Here is a 21998-nt window from a genome sequence, read left to right on the forward strand (position 1 = left end):
GGGAGAATATGGCTCTTCTTAAACAACATGGGAAGTGTCAGCATATGTGGCTGACATGGTGCAGATGCCTGAAGTTGCCCCTCGCATGAATTCCCATGCTTATTCAGTCACGCAGCGTACCCTCACGGCATCCTGATATTTTAAAGAAAGACCCCTCTGAAGCAACGAAAACAGACACTGCTAAACAGTTATCCCATGGTGAGTCTCAAACTCTGGATTACAGGGTTGGACCGTCAGCAGATGCCATCACCAGTGGCTGACGGGCATCACAGCGGTGAGCTGTCATTGTGTTGCTTCAATGCAGGCATCATCGTATGCCAAAGTGGTGGGCGTCGTGCAACCCTACTGGATTGTGCTTCACCAAAGAGGAACATACATGTCCTGATAGTGGTTATGATGCATATTTCGTGGGCAAAAGAGTTGCCAAGGCCAGGGATTAGCTTTCCTTTGATGAGACCATGGCTGAATGTCTCTTCCCTCTCTTTCCCACATATGTTTATTTGTTCTGTAACCATCCATTGGAAGCAAAATCCAAAACAGACGCTATAGACTCGAAAGTACTTTGTCAATGTTATGCTCTAAGAAGTGTTTTCTGAATGATTGCATTTATAGTTTGTATACCCTCACTGGTAAAAGTATTTGTTACATTAAGATGCAAGAAAATTCCACCGAACATGTGAGTGAAACGGCGTGGAGCCCTGCAGAGACTGCGTTTGTGGACGCCAGTTCAGCGTCAGCCTGCTTGTCAGCATCCATTTCCAAATATTCTCAACAGGGGGCGGCGGTTGTGACGGTTCAAATGCTCCACTCAGACACCGATTGCTCATTTATTTGTGATGGGCACGGAGAATCAGCCGATTACACTCTTGACACAGGATATCCTGCCCTTTTTGTTTTTATTCAATTACTACGTGTTCTTTACCTTTCTGAAGACTGAGTGTTTAAGATCAGATGTCACTAGATTAATTGCGCAGCACCAACAGCGCATCAGACGAGCCGATTGGTTGAGTTTCTGTTTTTGAATTCAACAGGATGCAGTTCTAAAACACTGATTAGAATGAATGTACACGTCCTCCACGCTTGTGAAGGAAAAAGACACGTAGTCACGTGGTTGCAGAGCACACCGCTCAAGTGCCGTTGCAACTTCAGATTTATGTTGGACAAAACATCACCCTAAGTGTGGTTTGCCTTTCTGTTGCACTTTGCTGAAGGAAGTTCTGGACAAAAAAATACAGTGATGAATTTGAGATCCCTGCTTTTAAATACTGTTGAGTTTATTTTCAGTGCATAGGTGGCCTATTTTGATTAATTAGTTAATGACCTCACGATTGGGTTTAGCTGCAGTATTAAAAATACAAGATGCATTGTGTTCATGCCTTTTCTATGACAGCTGACCATTGAGCTGGCAGCTAATCTTCTAAAGGATATCACTGCCATGATGAGGCTGATTTATGCATGCATTGCAGCATACCTGAGGAGGAGGGTACTGATAACGACACACATTGAGTCATTTAGTAGACTCTGCTCCGTCTCAAAGCGGCAGCTCGAGGGTTAAGTCCGATACAGCAGTTTACACTGCGGATGGAGGTTCGCTAGTACAGAAGAATCCCAGACTGTAGCGGAACTGCAGATCCCTCACAGATTGTTGCCAAGCCGGAGGGTATTTGTTTCGATCCCACAAGCGTCTAAGGGGAAGAGTTTGAGGGAGGGGTGTATTTTTGAAGAAAGATGTTGGGAGAGGACACGGACCCGTGCAGGGCAGGGGAAGCATCACGGCGGAGCTGCGGCGTGTGTTTCATAACCTCTCACCTGTAGTTGTAATTTTTGCTTTCGGGAAAAGGAGAAAGGAACGTGGGGGCAAGTCCCCCACCCCCTCCCACCACCACCACTGATTGGGGCGGTCATGCACTGCTGCTGATGTGCGTCTGCAGGAATCTCCTGCTGGATTTACTGAGGAATTAGCTAGATGTTGAAGACGGTTTTGTCTCTGTCCTTTGTAATGACCAGGGTGAACTGATGGAAGTTGTAAGTACCTTTTGATTGTCTGCATCCTGTGTTTCATCCAGTTTTGAGCACTCGTGCATGAAGCCCAACAGATAAAGTGTGAAGTCCTGAAAAAATGCACTTCATCTTTCATGGCTGTTTATACTTTAGTTTTATGTCAGGCTTAGTTTTATCCCTTGACCTTGGTATCACTCTTGTGTCGCTCCGTCTCTCACACGTTCTCCTCTCCATCAGAGATCCGCAGTACAGCATCTGTCCATGTTGCATGTGCAGAGTGTCACTTTTCTCTCTGGGGACCCCCCTGACTGGCGGAAAGGCACGGGCCCCTGTTAGCATTTGACTGTGTTCTCGGAGGGAAGAGAATTTCAGCCGCTGTCAGCACTCCCCAGCACATCGATTCCACTTTCTGAAGTGATCAATCATTTTATTCTGTGCTCTTTTTTCTTTTTTTCTTCTTTTTTTGCCTCACTGCCAGCGGCCACATTGGAGTGTGATCCTCTTGGTTTTTCTATCTCTGGCCGCAGTGCAACTCGAACAGTGTTCTGGGAGGGAAGAAAATCCTTGTTTTGAATAAGCATTTTGTTTAATGCCGGTGTATTCATTTTTATCATTGTCATTGCTGGTGAATTCGTGTCAGGGTCCATCGGGGGGCGGGTGGGGAGTGGTGACCTGTGATCTTTCCACAGCTTCTAATAGAAGATGTGTATTATGTCTTTCGAACATTCAGTTTAATTGTTTAAAAGCTATTTTACTAAGTTGGCTTTGTTTCAGTTAATCAGTGAAAGGACGAGCTAAATGTAGTGCCAGATATGTTATCCACTACCACTCTGTGTCACGTGAGTCTCCCTTAATCATCGTTAAGCACCCACGGTTTTAATACTTGGACATTGAAAAGAAGCATTTTTTTTTTTTTTTTTTTTTTTTTTTTTTGCTGCCATGGTACTGTGGAGGATTTCTGAAATGATTTACCTCCTTTTTGTCTTCTTCAGATTCTTGAGCCAAATCCAATAAATGGGCACTAGGGAGAAATTTTCTTTGCAGTATTGCATCATTTGTTTCAGTCAATCTGTGGCCTTTTATATAACAGTAGGCTTATTAAGTGTTCTACATTGTTTGTGCTGCAAGTTTCTCTGGAATCACTCTGTTGCAGCATCACAACGGCAGAATTAATGAGAGCTATTTTTAGCTGCTCTGGTCCCAGAGCGGTCAGAATTGAATAAGACTCTGCCTCACCCTTAAGCCATACTACAGCAAAAATCCATTCTTCGTAAGAGAATTGAGCATCCGACCAAATTGCCTCTGTTCCCTCTTTAGATGAGATATGATTTGTTTGTCTGCTGCACACAGTTGGAAAGGCCGCACTCTTTGATGCTTAGCATGCTCCTAAAGTGAAAAAAACAAATAAAATGGCATTTCAGCTTCCCTCTTCGCTGGCTGTTTAGTTTAACACAGTGTTTTGGATTAGCATGCCGCTGTTTGTCATTCAGTTATACAGTCGGCTTGGCTTCAGGTGGGTTTGCTGCTGTCGGGTTTAGTGATGAGTACAGAATCCAACAAGTGAAGAAGAAGCATGACTTGCAGTACACATCGGCTTCCGTGTGGCTGCTGGTGCAGCATGTGCCAACAGTAGGCCAAAATTTACAGTTGTTCTGTCTTCAGATTGGACCACCAGGTCACACAAGTATTTGCATGTTTATTGTTGCTATATTTTATTATAACAGATCGCTTCTGGAAGTATCATCTTGCTGTGACTTAAGCTATAAATGTCCCTGCACTTGTAAATAATTTATATGCACAGGAATATTGGCAGAAATGCTCCCTGTCGTTCGTTCTGTTGAGCAACATCCTGGCGAGTCTGTTTTGTTTACAGTTGAGGAAATGAATCAAATGCCCAATCTTCCAACAGACAACGAGCCCCTTTCCTTTTTTTTTTTTTTTTTTTTTTTTATAGCAATCAGTCCTGTCTCAAGCTAAATCTTCTCAAATGTGAATAATGTATTTGATCTGTATTTAGTGATGAGAACAATCGTAAGCTTCCAAACCACGACTGATATGCAAGAGGAAATCAACATTTTAAAAGCATCGGTTCAGCCTTATTTGACAGAAATGTGTTGGTTTTTTTTTGCAGAGGAATAAGGCCACCAGGGCTTTCCTGTCCTTTCTCCATTCTCAGCTGTGTTGTCCATCTGTGTTGAAGTCCATCTGTGCTGTAATGCTGGCTCCCAAGTTGCCTTGTTGTAATCCCCCAAGCATGACCCAACCAACATGGCATGTCTCCACTGTGGAGCGGCTGCCAGCCCCGGCTCTGGCATGTTGCATGAAGCTTCTCTTGGCACCGGTCATTTGCGGCCATAAAGGGCATTCAGAACACTATCTATCAGTCACTGGGTGCTGGGGCAGCTTTACTACTACTGTAAACCATGGTTCGGTTCACTGAAGTGATCAACTCCTCTTCTTCACTGGACGGGTTTTTGGTAATTTCCTACAAAGCAACAGCAAGTTTAAATCTGACGAATAAATATATATAGATATGTATATGTGTGTATGTATATGTGTGTGTGTGTGTATATGTGTATATATATATATATACACATATACACACACACACACACACACACATATGGGCCATTTGATTCAAACTGCGTTAAGATGCACATGTTGCTCCTGGTGCTCCCCTGAAATGTTAAAAAGAGGACTTTTGTTTACAAATGAATTTGGCCATGTCTTTCCCAAACCTCCCACTGTTGAGAGGAACCTTCAGACACGTCCTGAAAATGTCAGGCCACTCGAACGCCACGCTGTTCCCCCTCTGTTACCAGAGCAACAAGCTCCGCAGGAGCAGAAAGCAAAGTTACATCCCTTCAAAGTGGAAGGTGTGTGTATGTGTGTGAGATCGGTATGCGTTTTGCAACCCTGCTAAATCTGTTTTTGTTTTTCCTCCAGTGTTCTGTTTAGTTTTTATCATCCTGTTTTGCAGTTTGAGATTTTCTTTCTTTCTTTTTACTGATTTCATTCTGATTTGTATCTATCTGATCGAGCATAGTAAACATTCTCGACACATATTTTCCCAGACAAGTCCATCTCGTTTCTTGCAGCACGGAGCTCAAACATTACACGTTGATTTGTTTCCGTCCTTGTTCTATGCTGCTGCCGCCGAAAGATTCAAAAGATTTTTGAAAGTACATTGAACATTAACTGAGACCAAACCTTTTCAAATTCATCGGTTTCAGAGGGAAAAACAGTTTTAAATTTAGAGAAAATATCAGAGCTCTTTGCTTAAGCATTCTAGCAATACTGATCAAGCAGACGCAAGAAAACGTCCTCCTTCCACCTTGTTAATGGGCACGAGGTCCCCCCCCCCCCGTCCTTCTGTCGATTAATGTGCATTCGGTTTAAAAGGCCAGGGGGAGTTCTGCCATTCAAACTTTTGTTCACCCTCTTTGTGTGCGTCCCACCATAAGCTGCTTTAGGGGTTTGTGACTGTTGCTGCCAAGCTGAGAACGTCTGGGGCCACTTGTGGAGATTTATTCCGCTGCCTGTGTTCTCAGTCGCCAGCTTACGTTTGGCCCCTGGCCGACAGGTTGTGGCAGACATGAGGTTGATGTTTTAAAGAAAGCTCCGCTGGTAAAACACCAGCAATGTGAATGAAACTGCAACATCTGAATGCGTTTTCAGATTGATTAAAAATGACATTATGTTAATTCAAGATGAATTTTATTTATTTATTTATTTTTTGTTACTACTTGTGGTTAGTGTTGTCACTCTTTGGCGCTTGATAGCCATGCAGATTTAAAGTAGTCGTGCAGATGTAGTGCGTAACGATCCTAAATGTGAACCCGGAATGACGTCGCTTTATGTTTTGGGTTTGAAGCTGCCAGCACAACAGCAGCGAGTCCTGGCTCTGGAGCCAGTGCCGCTTAAGTGCGAGATAAATCTCCCTTCACTTATCTTTCTTCTCATTTTAACGTGCGGCACCAAGGGATCTTGGATAGTCGTCCTAGAAGTATTTCAGGTGTCAAAGAAATGACCAGCAAAGCAGGGGTGAAATGTGTTATTGGGTGCTCGTGTCAGCTATTAAAGTCACAGACTTGGGATCAGTTTGTAGGATGAAAGGGGTTATTGCATTAGATGCTGTGATATGGGTTGTAATTCGCCCCAAATGGATGAAGCTGATAGTGTTTTATATGCAGTCATTGAATGTCTAATGTGTCATGAGATTGCGGTGGAGGTGAAATGATACAGAGGCGGAGATGAGATAAAACGCGAGCTGTGGGGCTCAGAGGACGGTGTTAACAGCTGCAGGAGTCCACTTTCATCTTATTCTCTTTGGTTCTTCATGTTGACTGAAGTAGTGGTTTGATTTTCAAAGACTTTGTCAGCGTAGCTCCATGATATCTCGCTGGATCATTTTTCATTGTAGTTATTATCACAACGCCATAAACATCGAACCGGCTTTAATGGAGAAGGCGTTCTGGTTTGATGCTAGTGTGCTTACACTGTGTTGTGTGTAAACCCAAATAAAAATCTACTTCCTAACTAAATGTTATCTGGTAAAAGCCCAGAAACAATGTTCTCCTTCTACTTAAAGTAGATACTGAAGCTGGAAAGAAGTGACACCTCATTAGTCACTTTACTTCTGTATTATGTCCTGTATTTCCTATACACAAAAGCTATATATAAAAGCTATACAGTCTATAGTATTTATTCACTATCATTAGTTTTTGATGAATATGCTCAAAAATTGCTAATTGGACATTTTTTCCTGGAAGCACCTTTTCACATAAAAAAAAAAAGCCAAATAACTCTTTGTTTAACAAAAAAACAACAGTCATGGTTGACCTTTCTGCAAACTCAGATAAAGGTTAATGATGAGCGCAGTGGAGGTGCCGTTTGGATTGAATTTTAGGACACTGGCTCAGTCGCTTGATTATATTTATGTATCTTTTACTTGTTGGCTTGAAAGCGGCGGGTCAGTGTAAATGAGTTTTTGCACTAAAGATAAGCACTGAATTGCTCACTTTTACCATTAGTGTGAAACTGCTGAAAACAGGGCTGTTTGGAACATGTTGTCATATGTTCTGTTTGTGGCCTTATTGATAACGATTCCAGAAATGTGTTCATTTTGCCTGTTTGGATCTGAACTGCGTTGAACCTGAATTTTAAATACAGTGTGTTTCTATCTTTTAGAGTGCAGCAATGGAGGAGACAGTCATTTGGGAACAGCACACAGTAACACTACACAGGGTAAGAATCTGCTCTCTATCTATCTGCTTTTCCAGGATCGCATCTTGTAGGTTGTGTGCTCGCTGTGCACATGGCTGCAGGAGGAGCTGACAGAAGAGCCGAGTTGTCACATGGCTTCTCTCCTCTCCTGCGTTTTTTTTTTTTTCTTTTTTTCCTGCAGGGCCTAAATAATCTGACTATGATGTTGACACTTGGCCAGGAGTGCGTGAGCTTGTTGTCAGTGAAATAATAGGTTTTCTAGAGTCTGTTGAGAGCAGGTGTAGCAGTGCATGACTTCCCTTTTGTAATACCAGAGATTTAATTTACAATCTTAGTGTCATTTGCACAGGCGGGTGATCATTTTGTTCCACGTCCTAATCTGTGTTTCACTGTGCAGGCACCAGGGTTTGGCTTCGGGATAGCCATATCAGGAGGTCGGGATAACCCTCATTTTCAGAGTGGCGAGACCTCCATTGTCATTTCGGACGTGCTGAAAGGAGGCCCAGCAGAAGGCCTACTGCAGTAAGATTTTATTATTGGCTGCCCCGATCAGATCTCTAGTTTTGGTATTGAATTACTCTGCCTGCTCCAGAAAGACTCCAGTTTGTCTGCTCTTGGTGTTTCTTGTCTCCAGGGAAAATGACAGAGTGGTTATGGTCAATGCCGTCTCCATGGACAATGTGGAGCATGCGTACGCTGTCCAGCAGCTCCGCAAAAGTGGGAAAATTGCCAAAATTGTGAGTGTCAATTGCATGCCTCAAAGAGAAAGAGACGACATATGTGTATGAACACGTACGGTGTTCAGATTTTTTTCTCATATGTTTGCATATGCTGGACAACTGACAAGGCTGACCTCAAATCTCATTCTGTCCGACCAGACAATCAGACGGAAGAGGAAGGTGCACGTCCCCATGGGCCGCCTCGGAGAGAGGGAAACCATGTCAGAGCACGATGAGGAGGAGGACAGCTACGACGAAGAGATATATGAAATGCGAAGCGGACGCAGTGGTGCTTACAGCGGTGTGGGCGGGGCTGTGGGAAGACGCAGCGGCCGGAGCAGCGGGCGAAGGGACAGGGAACGCGAGCGTAGCGGCTCGCGAGAGAGAAGTCTTTCCCCGCGCTCAGACCGCCGCTCGCACAATCTTCCCCCACGCCCCGCCAAGGTCACACTCGTCAAATCCCGGAAAAATGAAGGTGAGGCTCACAAAGTCGGGCTTGGAAAAGGATGTCGGGGACGCAATCTGCTGCTCTCAACCGGTTCCGTTGGCTGGTAAATGAGTAAATCTGTCCATTTTATTCACCGTGTTACCCCCATAACCTTCAGAACAGAAGAAAACCTCCAAATCAGCATTGGTTAACCGCCAGAGTAAATAAAACTTGCCAGCCTCAGCAAAATCTGAGTTAGCTCAAGTAAATCTAAGTTAAAAGAGCAATTAATCTTCTTTAATCAGTTGTGCTAATCCCATTGGGAGCAGCAGCTGTCAGCAAAGTGTGGTCAGTGTGGTGTGTCACGTGAACTCTGTGCTAACATTGTCTTTGTTGCTGTCGTTCACTTTGTAAGCAGAATATGGCCTCCGCCTGGCCAGCCACATCTTTGTGAAGGACATCTCCCCGGAGAGCCTGGCAGCCAGAGATGGCAACATCCAGGAGGGGGATGTTGTGCTGAAGGTGAGACGAGGAGGGTGGGAGAGACTCGTTCAACGTTACAGATTGAAACTATCAAGTAAAAAACATTGACTTGACTTGTTTTCATTGTAATGCTGTGCTGTGTGTTTTCTCCTCTCCAATGTTGCAAAACAGTCAAATCTGCTCGATGTAGCTCACATTCAAAATTTGGAGAATATACCGTTTAATTATATGTAGTGATGAGGGCTTTTGTCTTGTTTTTTTTTTTTTTTTTTTTTTTTTTTTATTAAGAGTGTCACAACTGTACTCCTGAATTCAGCATCATCTGAAGGACACAGTAATTATAAGATGGGTTTGGACACGCCCGCAAATCCAACCCATGCAGAGCCATGGCTGGATGTAATCTGACCTTGTTTACTTCTCTTAGCTCTCAAATCCTCTGACACACAATTGATATTGCAGCTAAGTTGCCTTTGATCTCGTGCCCTTAAGATAAAGCACCTTTAACCCAAACATGCAACCTTTTATTGCTTCGAATGTAAGACAAAGGCTAGGTTATTTTCCTCCTTTTATGTCATTAAAAGAACGGGAAATGTTTTGTTGGGTCACGGGTGACGCCCTCCTTTTCTGATTCTCTCAGATTAATGGCACGGTGACGGAGAACCTCTCCTTGATAGACGCCAAGAAGCTGATAGAAAGGTCAAAGGGCAAACTAAAAATGGTTGTTCAGAGAGATGAGAGAGCGACCCTGCTGAACATCCCTGACCTCGATGACAGCATTCCCTCAGCCAACGCCTCCGACAGAGATGGTGAGAGCGCTGCTCAGTGCGGGGTTCAGCTGAAATGTGTGCAGGTGATTGTTTAGCGTGCGCTTCGGGCCGCAGCCGCTCAACGGTGACTTTTGTTTGATCAGACATTTCAGATATCCATTCTATGGCATCTGACCATTCCAACCGATCGCACGAGAGACATCGTAGCAGCCGCTCCCGCTCCCCCGACAGACGATCGGAACCCTCGGACCACTCCAGGCATTCACCCCCGCAAATTAGCAATGGAAGGTAACGAGCCTCCGTCCGCAAAATTTGCATTTTAGACATTAAGATGACGCTAAATAAAAGCAGCGGTGGGGGTGTAGAGTGTGTAATGTTCATCACTCTTAACTCCTGAATATCATATATCATGATCTGAATATCATGTATTTTGGCAGCAGTGTCACTTAATAGGGTTTGTCTGTCCTTTTCGTTCCTTTCACACTTGAACAGCTGGAGAATACCGTAAGTTTAGCACAATTTCCCTTGGTTGTAGCACTGTTAGAGAATCCTGTAGTATAGTTTTAATGTAGTTCAGGAGGAGGGTTGTGACCTCTTAGCCGTCATGTTCACAGAGGCGTCTCATATTTGTGTCAGAAACACCAGAGTTTAGTGTGACAGCAAATCGGAACCTGATGAACGTGACTGAAGGGATGTTGTACGACATCAATTATTCAGTGACGCCTCTTCTTGAGATGGCAGAGTCCTGTGAATGTGTTACGGGATCTCCGTCTCTCCTGGTTGTTTTGGTGGGCATAACCGCATGTTTGGCTCAAGGACAAAACGACTGCAACAATAACGTAGCAGCAGATCCTCACCAGACACCAGTGTGAGCACTTCTCCTCGTACAAGTGGTTGAGCTTTTGCAAAATTGCTTTGAAGAAAAGTGCGCCTCTAGAGCACCTGCAAGTCATTCAACTCGTTTAAATAACGGGAAGAGGTTGTAGGAACAGGATAGAATTGTTTATCTGAACTTGATCTGTGACCTGTGACCCTTTTCTCAGTTCAGGAAGTTGGCAGCTAGAAGTGGGTCGGTCTCCAGGGTGGGCTGAAAAGACATTTGTTCCTCTGCAGCCGGTTTGAGCAGGATCCGTTGTAGTTTCTTTGTCTCTCAGCCTGTGAATAGAGCAGTACTCCGACAGCAATTGCGCTAGTGAGCAGCCACAGAACCAGGAGGACCACAGAGACGAACCACATAGCAGCATGTCCATATGCGTCTAGTTCCTGTTCATTTTGACATTGTTCACAGTTATCTTGCTCATAATTGGCCATGGTCACTGCATATCCCTTTACATTGTCAAAATGTTTTAAAAACTAGAAATGAAGTGAAAGCATGCTGCTTTGAAGCCAGAACCACATGGGGAAATTCTCCTAGAGGACCCAATCCCCCCTGACACCTAAGATAAGCTGCTCTAAAAATAAGGCACAAAGGAGGTGGACAGGCAAAGCGATGACCTTCAAGACCAAGATGCAGCCTTCTACTGGAGCTGTTCTTCTCATTCTTCTCAAACATTCTCATGCTCCCTGCAGGCTTTACATCTCCCTAAAGCATTATTTATGATCCAATGCCTTAATGTTTAAAGAATGAAATGTTCAAAAGATATGTATTTTTTCATCCTCAGTCACAGGAGTCGTGATGACGAACGTATCTCAAAGCCGGCCTCAACACCACCGAAGCTCGTGGAGGACATTCCTCTGCCAAAACCGAAGGAGTCGGCTGTTGCGAGAGAGGAGAAACAGCTCCCACCTCTGCCAGGTCAGAGACTGAGCAGTCTGTCAGTGAACTCAGTATCCCTGTTTGCAAGAGATCAACTGTAAATCTGTCCGAATTTGACACTTCAGTACATACTTGTGAGATCTGTTAGGAAATGAAACGCTGTTTATTTCCCTGCCGTCTGCAGCAGAAAAATGAAACGGCTTTGTGGTAGTAAAATGAATTCTGAGTTGAACGGGTACATTTTTGCCCTTTTTTTTTTTTTTTTTTTTTTTCCTACAAAGTACAACCACCAAAATGCTTAGATGCAGACGCCTGCTGAGTCTGGCTGAGTTTTACCCGGAGCCAAGTGAAAATAAACCGTATGAGTTGATCGGTTCTGACGTTCCTCACCAGCCTGCAGCACTCTGCTGTCTTTCTCTTTGACCTCCCAGCTAAGGACAGTGTGTACATGTGTGCGCTCAAGTGTCTGCGTGACGATCTGAACGCCTGTGTATGTTTTTCATTTTCGCGCATTTATTCCCAGTCATACATAAGCATAAGGGGGTGTATCGTTTTTTTTGTTTGTTTTCTCCTTTAAATGCACTCAGTTTTGTGTCTGATTAGTCCACGTGCATGACGACAATAAGTTTGCGTTTCTTTGTGTTTTTATTTTTTTCAGAGCCCAAGCCGGTGTACGCTCAGCCTGGACAGCCAGACGTAGACCTGCCCGTCAGTCCCTCTGATGCCCCTGTGCCAAGTGCTGCCCATGATGACAGTATCCTACGGTAATGTTATAAGTATAAAAATAATCTGTATTTAAAATGCCCATATGTATATGTTGCCCCTCAGTTGTCTTAGTCTTACAATTCAAAACTTTATTTAAATGTGTACTAATTATAGAAACACTGGTTTGCCGGCAAGTAGAACAAGGGCACAATCCATCCATGTTTGAAGCTGTTTTCTGTAGTTGTGTTTTTCTATAGCCGGTAAAAAAAAAAAAGATTGATGTGTTCTCAAGAGCACCGTTAAAGAGCTCTTGAGACACCTGGCTGGCACCCAACATGTAATTCACTATTTATAGAATAAAAGAAATGCCAAATGGTGTCCCATCAAGAGGAAATCAGTCTCACAACTGTCTTTCTCCTCAGGCCGAGCATGAAGCTGGTAAAGTTCAAGAAGGGGGAGAGTGTGGGTCTGCGGCTGGCTGGGGGGAACGACGTGGGCATCTTTGTGGCCGGAGTGCTGGAGGACAGCCCAGCTGCTAAGGAGGGCCTGGAGGAGGGCGACCAAATTCTCAGGGTGAGATACGTTATTTCTTCACACGCATAAGAGCTTTTGTCGAAAAACGTCCCGCGGTTATTCCAAGGATCCTTTACATGTGCAGGACATCTTTTCCTTTTGATTTTACAGTGGGCAACTGATGGTGTCAGTAAACAGACATGTTTTATTGGCAATATTGTACATCCTCAAGCATTCCCCCTTTGAATTATTGTCTTAAAAAACTGTCTGCTCCAAAGTTCCTGTATCATCAAACTGGTCTCTTAGCAGTGGCCACGAGGGAGCAAACAAACAAAAAAAAACGGTTTCCTCTTGCAATGTTTGCCCCATTCCTTCACAATCGTACATCTTGCTGTTTGAACCTTCTTTTCTTTTCTCCTGGTATACTGAGGGCTGACTTAAGTTCTTTCAATACAATAAAACCTCCAGTTACCCTGGCAGTTCTGAGCACAGGAAGAGCTATGCACACCTTTATCTAAATGAGAGATTTACGCTTTCCATCCTCCACTCCATGAACAATGAAGGCTTAGCTTAAAATTACAGCACAACAGCGATGTTAACTCGAATCATGTTTTCCCAACTTTCAGGTAAATAATGTCGATTTTGCAAACATCATTCGAGAGGAGGCGGTGCTATTCCTCCTGGACCTTCCTAAGGGCGAAGAGGTCACCATTCTGGCTCAGAAGAAGAAAGATGGTAATCACAGCGGATGGAAACATGAGCCGGGATTCTGTGGGCATGATTGCTCTGGTGTTGATCAGTTGCTGCTCTTTCTTGTTCAGTGTATCGGCGGATCGTGGAGTCAGATGTCGGTGACTCCTTCTACATTCGGACACACTTTGAGTACGAGAAGGAATCTCCGTATGGGTTAAGCTTTAACAAGGGCGAGGTGTTCCGCGTTGTGGACACCCTCTACAACGGCAAGTTGGGCTCCTGGCTGGCTATTCGCATTGGCAAGAATCATCAGGAGGTGGAGAGGGGCATAATCCCCAACAAGAACAGGTAACGGCATCCTAACTGGAACTTAAAGTCTTTTTTTGGCATCATCACCATTTAATATTCATTTCTGGCCAAATTGAGATTAGCTGTGCCCAGCTCGTGACCCATCTATTGAGCACGTGTTAAAGTAGGAGCTTCCTTTGTCTTTTTGACATTCGTCAACAGAGCAGAGCAGCTCTCCAGCGTGCAGTACACTCTCCCTAAAACAGCAGGAGGCGACAGGGCCGACTTCTGGAGGTTCCGTGGTCTTCGCAGTTCAAAAAGGAATCTGAGGAAGAGCAGGGAGGACCTTTCCTCCCAGCCAGTCCAAACGAAGTTCCCGGCTTACGAGAGAGTTGTACTGAGAGAAGGTGGGGAATCTGACCTTGTCGAGCTGTATGTCGCTGGCTGCCGCTCTGCGTATCTGTTGATATATTCTGTCTTTTTGTGCAGCTGGTTTTCTACGGCCAGTTGTGATATTTGGACCCATCGCTGATGTTGCTCGCGAAAAGCTGTCCAGAGAAGAGCCAGATCTCTTTGAGCTCGCAAGTATGTTTGTAAACTAAAATTACACACATTATGTGACTGCTGACTTAAAAAAAAAAAAGAATTAGAATGAAGAAACTAAATTTCTCCCGTTTTTCTTTTCAGAGAGCGAACCAAGAGACGCAGGAACAGACCAGCGTAGTTCAGGGATCATTCGTCTTCACACCATCAAACAGATCATTGACAGAGTGAGCCACGAGTCTGTCTATAGAATGTTTTTCATGTGTTCGTAAAAAAGGACCCTGCTTAATCATTCCTTGTGCTTGTCATTTATCCAACAAAGGACAAACATGCTTTGCTGGACATCACCCCAAATGCTGTTGACAGGCTGAATTATGCTCAGTGGTACCCGATTGTAGTCTTCCTAAATCCCGATAACAAGCAAGGTGTGAAGAACATGAGGACGAGACTCTGTCCAGAGTCCAGGAAGAGCGCCAGGAAGCTTTACGAGCGAGCCATTAAACTGAGGAAGAATAATCACCACCTGTTCACCAGTAAGTGAGCAGTGTCTTAAAACACCATCAATTTCAAACTTAAATTGCCTGTTTTACATATTTTCCTTCCTCGTGAAGTGATTATTATGCAAACTGTTTTCTCTAAGCGACCATCAACTTGAACAATATGAATGATGGGTGGTACGGCGCTCTGAAGGAAACCACCCAGCAACAGCAGAATCAGTTGGTGTGGGTGTCGGAGGGCAAGGTGAGACAGCTGCCAGTGATGGTTTAATCCTTTTTATTGAGACTCAGTGAGCTGTAGAGTGACGGTTTCCCTGCTCCCTTCTGCTCAGGCGGATGGCACTACAGAAGATGACTTGGATATCCACGACGACCGTCTGTCCTACCTGTCGGCGCCAGGTAGTGAATACTCCATGTATAGCACAGACAGCCGCCACACTTCTGACTACGAAGACACAGACACGGAGGGTGGAGCGTACACGGACCAGGAGTTGGATGAAACTTTGAATGATGAGGTGGGTCTTCCCACGGAGCCTGCCATCACTCGCTCCTCGGAGCCTGTGCGAGAAGACCCCCCTGTGATTCAAGACACCCCTGGGTACCCCGGATACCAGCATGGCGTGCAGCCTGACCCAGCCAGCCGCATAGACCCTGCAGGGTTCAAGATGGCCGCTCCGCAGCAGGTAAAGTTCTTAAGTAGAATTAAAGGCAGGCCACTAGTGACTTTGCTTACCAAAGATGGATGCACGCATTAAAGTATATGACTACAGAGCAGAAGAATAGCTCCTTTGTGTTCCGTGTTATGTCCTAATCTCTAAGATTTATTGTCCTACGCTAAGTACTTAACATCTTTTAGAAGCTACGGGTATTTTATCTGTTCTATGCAAGTGCTTTTTGTGGCTGGTGTAAAACTGAGTCAGTGTAAAGACGACGATCATGGTGTTGGGGTAAGATGTGCATTGTGTGCCCTTGGCAGGCTGTGTTATAAATGTCTCTTAACGATACTTCACAGCAAGGTGAGGCTGCTCTGCCCATGCCCTCGTTGCCTTCGACGGTGGTAGCTTCCCCTGCTGCTGAGCAGCCTGTACAGCTAGAGGGTGTGCACCTAGAGGAGCCGCCTGCTGCAGCCGCAGCTCCTCAGGCTGACTCACTTAACAGCCACAGCCCTGCCCCTGAGCTTATTCAGCCCCCACCACCACATGAACCCCACCCGTCTGGACCGCCTGGTCCAGAACCAAAGGTACCCGCTGTTTCGTCAGCCACTCGGACCGGGCCTGGGCCCCAGCCTGCTGTTTTCACTGCCTGTCTTCTCACAAATGCTTTCCACTCGCTCTCTGCATGTCATGCCCACACCGTGTGACTCACTGAGCCCACTGTGTGCCTCTGGCTCCCAGAGAAAATGTGCGACACACTAGTCCACATGCACCACAGTGGGCTGGGAGACCAGAAGGACTGGTACATCTGGGTCTCTGACCAGGGTGAAGACTTCCACAACCAGCCCTAAATGTTGCCTTTTACTTCCTTTGCATGGCTCCTAATGTTTTTTGGGTTCCTCTCAGCTTTAACTCTCGTCTGTAGATGAATAATAGCAGCACTGACAGTGGCATAGTAGTGGGTAGATGTGTCGTCTGTTGTAGTGCCAGTAGTTTGACGTTGCATTAGATGCAAACTGAATGTTTGTTGCATGATGAAAGCTAACCTGCAGACAGTACTCTTGGTAATAACTTACACTGAACAATTCTTTCTACGGGAAAACAAACGTACAACAACACACCGCATTATGTCTGACGCTCCCGTTGAGTAGTTGTGTCCCGAGTAAGATGCCAACAGATCAACCCTGTTCCATGGCAAGTGCTAAAACTAGATTTGCTGTCTACAGGCTACACATCATATGTTTGAAATGAGGCCTCTCAGAAATGTCAGGTGCTTGTTACCACACGATTAAACACGTTAGCATGTGAAAGCCACACGTGCTTATGGATTCGATCATTTTTGAAAGGCATCTTGTCAAACAGGCATTCAAAACTCTTTTTGAATATTGAACAAAGATTTGCTTGTGTAGTGAACTTGCTTTAAATATTTGATAAGGGATCTCCTGATAATTTGGTGATAGTAATGTATGTTAAGTTTTCTCAAGGTTTAAAGATTTTTTTTCTGGTGTTAATATTGTTGTTTCCTAGTTTCTTTCTGTTCTTCAACTTGGTGGTTTGTTAAAAACACAAACTAGCGATAATTCATCCATCGGTGGATGTATTCAACCGGTGCCGTTTCTTCACAGATGTACAAGAAAGACCTGTACAACATGGAGGACCCTGTGCGAATCAACCATGGCATGAAGCAGTCAATGAGCTACAGTCACCAGCCGTCGTTCCAGGACAAACAGCCATACCGCGAATACGACCACCCGCCTTACGGATATGATGGAGGCGGCTACACAGAACCAAAGCCTCACAACACTGACTCTCACCTGCACTACGACAACCGTGTGCCTCATTACAACGAACAGTGGCCACCCTACGACCAGCAGACCTCGTCCTCCCAGCCCGCAGGGTTCAAGCCGGGCCACCAGCAACCCATGGCCTACAGCCCCAGGTCCCCCTATGATGATGGACCAGGAAGGGACTACAGCCCCCCTCAGCCACGGTACGATGAGGCCCCTCCAGTAGGCTACGATGGCAGGCGACGGCACAGTAAACCTGGACCGATTCGTTACGACGAACCCCCTCCTCCGCCCCCAGCAGGCTATGATGCCCGTTCTCCATATGAGGCAGAATCCCACAGCTTCCCCATTAATTCGCCTCGTTCACCAGAGCCTCCAAAGCAGTATTACGGTGACTCTGGTCTGAGGCCCATCTACATGCCGGGACCTCAAAGCCGGGGTTATAAGCCAGGATTGCACGAACCAATGATGAACTCCGAACCAACCCTTCCCCCGCCTAAACCAGAGACCCTGCCCTCTCCGAGTGATCCGGCAATCACCCCCAGCTCCAAACCGCCGCCTCCTCCGCCGCGGGAAGACCCGGATGAAGACCCAGCCATGAAACCACAGTCAGTGCTCAACAGAGTAAAGATGTTTGAAAACAAGCGCTCTGTTTCTATGGACAGAGCTAAAGAGGGAGGAGAGTCATCCGTGCTCAGGGTATGTTCTTCCTACAAGTGTCACCTCAGTGTGTCACCTTCTGCCACAATAAGCAATAGACAAAGTAACATTGTATAAAATTCTTGCTGCACAATGTGACATTACAGTTCCGTTCATGTGAAACCTGATTCAAGGAGCACTAAAGGGGAGCCTTTTGTTTTCCAGCCTGCAGATGTTCCTAAGCCTGTGACTGCACCTGGTCCAGTCCTCAAAGCCAATTCCCTGAGCAACCTGGAGCAGGAGAAGTCCACCTTCAGGTAAGTGGTCCTCACTTCAGAAGCCCGGGTTACAGAGTAGTTGAAGGACAACACTGTAGAGGCACACACTGAATTCAGCCATTGTTGTCTGAGCACCACCTACTGGGGCGAAGTGGCAGCAGAAAATATTTGCTTTTCTGATATTGTCAGCCTGTCCATATTTTGTTTGATGACTTGGAGTAAAACATCTTTAAGGACTCTGCGTCATTCTCTAACATCATGACTGAAATGACTATCATTTGAGTATCTGAAAGGCCTGTCATTGACACTTTGGTCAGCCGTGCTGTTTAAATGGGTGCACCTGTTTCACTTGTTCTCTTTGTCTTTCTCTACAGGGCTCCTGAACCACAAAAGCCTCACACTAAGCCTCTAGATGATTTAATGCGTTCCAACCACTATGACCCAGATGAGGATGAGGAGTACTACAGGAAGCAGCTGTCCTACTTTGATCGCCGTAGCTTTGACAGCAAGGCGATGGGCCAACCCGCTCTTGGCATCAACCGCTTCCATGATCTGCCCAAACCAGCTCAGCTGTCCTACCCATACAACAGGTAGAGGAGCACGCCGTGTGCCAGCAGCGTCGGTCCTGAGCTCTGCCAGTCAGTCACAACAGCTGTGGAAACAAAAAAAAACGTTTTCTTAAGTGTGTTGTCTGTCGTCACAGAGTGGAGTCTATGGAGAAGGTGAGCCCAGTGGAGAAGAGATACGAACCCTTACCCCAAATCAGTCCTTCCTCACAGTATGGGCCTCCAGCACCTGCCGTCCCACCCAACACGCTGCCCAAACTCAGCCCCAGTGACGGTAAGCTCTGGAAGCAGTCCTGCTCAGCTCTCAAACTTCATTATGTATTGCTGTAGTGCACACGTCTACCACACTCGCACAAGAATCAAGCATGTAGTGTTGGAAAGGGAGGAGTTTGTTTTAGTTTGTTTTGTTCTGGGTCTGAATAAGTATTGGGGAGAAAAAAAAGTGTTTGTTTTCTGACTGTTTGCATTATTTATTATAAAAGACTATAAAGATAAAAGGAGAGAAAAATAACAACGCATATTCATCATGTTAAGGTGAGGTAACCACAGAATGGATCACACCATTTAATTCCCCTCCTCTGCGCAGAGACATCAGTGGTTTTTTTCACACACCGCAGCTTATACTGCACTTCAAACCTCAGTGTTTTGCCAAATATTTGCCAAAAATGATGGCGTACATTGTCAGCATATAACATGAATGTTCGATTTTGGATTTCAAGACCATTTATTAAAAAAATGTCAAAAGATTCAAATTTGACTCTGGGAAAGTATGGAGAGAGCCGCTCTATCCAAAGAGGTGTTTCCTTTTATAAAAACCCTGCCAGGAGAACGGGACTCCCCTTCAGATCAAATACATCATTTACCTTCCGCTATATGACTTGATGAATAAATACAAGCCGTCAAATCGGTCTGAATTCCCTTTTTACTGTCCTAATGCACATTATGCAAAGCTGCATTGGATGCGGTGAATTCCCCCGCCCCTCCCGTTTAGAGGCCGAGCACAAAGCTGGCAATACCTCGTTAATTCTTATCTAATGAGTTGGGCTGACTGTGTTCCTTCAGGTTGCAGCCGTTTGGTGAGGTTAAAAACGGGTTCCTCGTATTAGTTTTATTGCTACAATAATACATCTTTATGAGGCAGACTTTATTAACTCCATCTTTTATCTAGTTCACGGTGTCCGTTAAATGGATTAAAACCAAAGTGAGTCCAGATGTTCTCTTTCAAACATTTCTTAAGATCACTCTCTACTTTATCACCCAAAACATCAGTGATGTTGGCATGATGTCGGAGCTTTGTGTTTCTTCTTCTTCTTCTTCTGCTGCTGCTGCTTTTTCTTCTGTGGTATTTTATGGCATTTGAATGTGACGTAACGTGTGAAAATCAGCAATTAACGATAATTTACTATAACTTAATGTAGGCTGCAAACTCTTTGGTTGTGTTCTGTGTCCAGATGCATCTTAGAATTGAGACATTTCTACCCATTTAGTTTCCATTTTAATAGCGGGAGCAGTTTGTTGTGTCATGAGAAAAGAGTGGTGCATCCTTCTAGGCGGAGCGGATGTTCTTTTATTTGGGTTATCTCTGGCTTTGTTTATAAGTTACCACCTTTTCTAAAGTAATTAGAAATTCCCTTACCTCAACTAAATGAAACATACAACCCCCTGCTGTTAGAAATAATGATGATAGCAACAGTAACAGTAGTTAACTGGATATGTTGGATAAGCTGCCAGTTCTGATGTAGATTTGGTATCTCTGTGACAGATCCATGACTCACTTCATGGTGTTGTTATCTGGGCTCTGTTAGAAGGCTGCAAGGTTTCTCTTGTTGCTGAAGTTGGTTCTTTATGCCTCTGAATGCATGCTTGGAAATGTTGTCTCAGCAAAAGTTCATTTTAGACCAATCAGGTGCTTCGATGTTGGATTGCATGGTCAACAATTGTCTTCAGACTTTTACACAGCACCTTAAATCCCAGCACTGTAAATGGTTAGAAGTCTGTTTCTTTTGTTGTACATTTAGAGCATTAACTAAACTCTGAGTGCCAATATGTAAAATAATTTTTTTTTTTTAGTCATTGTGTGTGCATTTTCTTTGATTCATTTCCAGCCAACTCCATACCTGAACCGCTGAGTTCCCCTAATCCTAAACCTGACCTGGCCGCTCTCCGGCCAGCCAGCAGGGACGAGCCCACACCAGGCGGTTACCTGCCCCCGAGGGGCCACCCTGACAAGTCCCCAGTTAATGGCACCGATCCAGCACCCCCCAAGACGCTTGGCACTCCCGCTCCAACTAGCTATAACCGCTACGTCCCCAAGCCTTACACCAGTACAGCCCGGCCCTTTGAGCGCAAGTTTGAGAGCCCCAAGTTCAACCACAATCTGCTGCCCAACGACACACAGGTGAAGCCCGGAGTGGTGAGCAACAGTAGCGGGAAACCTCAGCTGTCACCGCAGCCCCTCGACCACGACAGCGGTCTGGACACCTTCACGCGCACTGTGGACAACAGGCCCAAATACCAGCACAATAACATCAACACCATTCCCAAGGCCATCCCTGTAAGGTAAGCCGCACCCTGCTGCAGTGAGACGCCACAGCGGGATTACTGCGCTGCTGAGAGACAGAAAGAGACCCCTTTCTTCTCGGGAGGTTTGCTCATCTGTCCTCTGCTGTGCGTTTCTGTCTGCCTACACTGGTTTGACTGATGACAGTGACCTGTTTGCCTCCGTCCCTCAGCCCCAGTGCGCTGGACGATGACGACGAGGACGAAGGGCACACAGTGGTGGCCACCGCCCGGGGGATCTTCAACTGTAACGGAGGGGTTTTGAGCTCCATAGAGACGGGCGTCAGCATCATCATCCCCCAGGGTGCCATCCCTGAGAGTGTGGAGCAGGAGATTTACTTTAAGGTGTGCCGGGACAACAGCATCCTGCCCCCCCTCGACAAGGAGAAAGGTCAGTCCCTCGGTGCTGTACAGACACCCTCTCCATCCTAAATATGTCAAGGAATGAGTTAGAGCATGTGTGAAAACCCATGTGCGGCAAGGTGGTGATCTACTTCAGAAAAAGAGTGAAGGAGGTTATATTTAATGTGCTGAAGTATAAAGTTCTGGCTCTGCCTTGCCTGGGTTACTGTGGGATATATGTTTAAGGAAAAAAACAGGATCAACAGTAACTGTAGAAACACTGAAGTGATAGAACAGGTTATTAAGTAGCTGATTTACAGTTGGGACAGTGGGTACATATGTAGAAATCTGTCCTTTACATCAAATTTGCATCCATCCCAACAGTCGGCTGTAGAGACATTTTAATTAACATTCAGCACCAGGGGAGTGTACGTATTTAATTACCTGGTAAGTCGGGTCACAGATAGTTCCCCCCCTCCTCTATGAAGGCCTGTCACCGTACTTATTTTTCTACTTGGTTGGGTAAAGGATAATCCTTTTGTTTGGGCAAATTCCT

At 45.3% G+C, this 21998-nt stretch overlaps 1 protein-coding gene across 11 annotated transcripts in view; it reads left to right on the forward strand.

Moving 5' to 3' along the window:
* Positions 1-21998, forward strand: part of tjp1b (tight junction protein 1b) — a 56892-nt gene that overhangs the window by 30890 nt on the left and 4004 nt on the right. For 5 of the 11 annotated variants that reach the window (XM_075470079.1, XM_075470081.1, XM_075470082.1 and 2 more), the window contains 25 exons: positions 7192-7248; positions 7625-7749; positions 7862-7964; positions 8106-8421; positions 8789-8895; positions 9494-9662; positions 9767-9911; positions 11285-11418; positions 12038-12143; positions 12507-12657; positions 13224-13332; positions 13419-13638; positions 13801-13985; positions 14068-14163; positions 14266-14348; positions 14444-14654; positions 14762-14862; positions 14951-15301; positions 15631-15858; positions 16897-17757; positions 17923-18014; positions 18350-18565; positions 18679-18815; positions 20647-21100; positions 21274-21491. In XM_075470079.1, the coding sequence (XP_075326194.1) occupies positions 7192-7248; positions 7625-7749; positions 7862-7964; positions 8106-8421; positions 8789-8895; positions 9494-9662; positions 9767-9911; positions 11285-11418; positions 12038-12143; positions 12507-12657; positions 13224-13332; positions 13419-13638; positions 13801-13985; positions 14068-14163; positions 14266-14348; positions 14444-14654; positions 14762-14862; positions 14951-15301; positions 15631-15858; positions 16897-17757; positions 17923-18014; positions 18350-18565; positions 18679-18815; positions 20647-21100; positions 21274-21491 (4975 nt within the window). Of the gene's footprint in view, positions 1-1754; positions 2026-7191; positions 7249-7624; positions 7750-7861; positions 7965-8105; positions 8422-8788; positions 8896-9493; positions 9663-9766; positions 9912-11284; positions 11419-12037; positions 12144-12506; positions 12658-13223; positions 13333-13418; positions 13639-13800; positions 13986-14067; positions 14164-14265; positions 14349-14443; positions 14655-14761; positions 14863-14950; positions 15302-15630; positions 15859-16896; positions 17758-17922; positions 18015-18349; positions 18566-18678; positions 18816-20646; positions 21101-21273; positions 21492-21998 lie in introns of those variants that run through there. The other 6 variants (XM_075470080.1, XM_075470090.1, XM_075470091.1 and 3 more) reach the window with 4 other exon arrangements.

Source organism: Odontesthes bonariensis, chromosome 7 (assembly GCF_027942865.1).
Source record: "Odontesthes bonariensis isolate fOdoBon6 chromosome 7, fOdoBon6.hap1, whole genome shotgun sequence".
Taxonomy (NCBI): Eukaryota; Metazoa; Chordata; class Actinopteri; order Atheriniformes; family Atherinopsidae; genus Odontesthes; species Odontesthes bonariensis.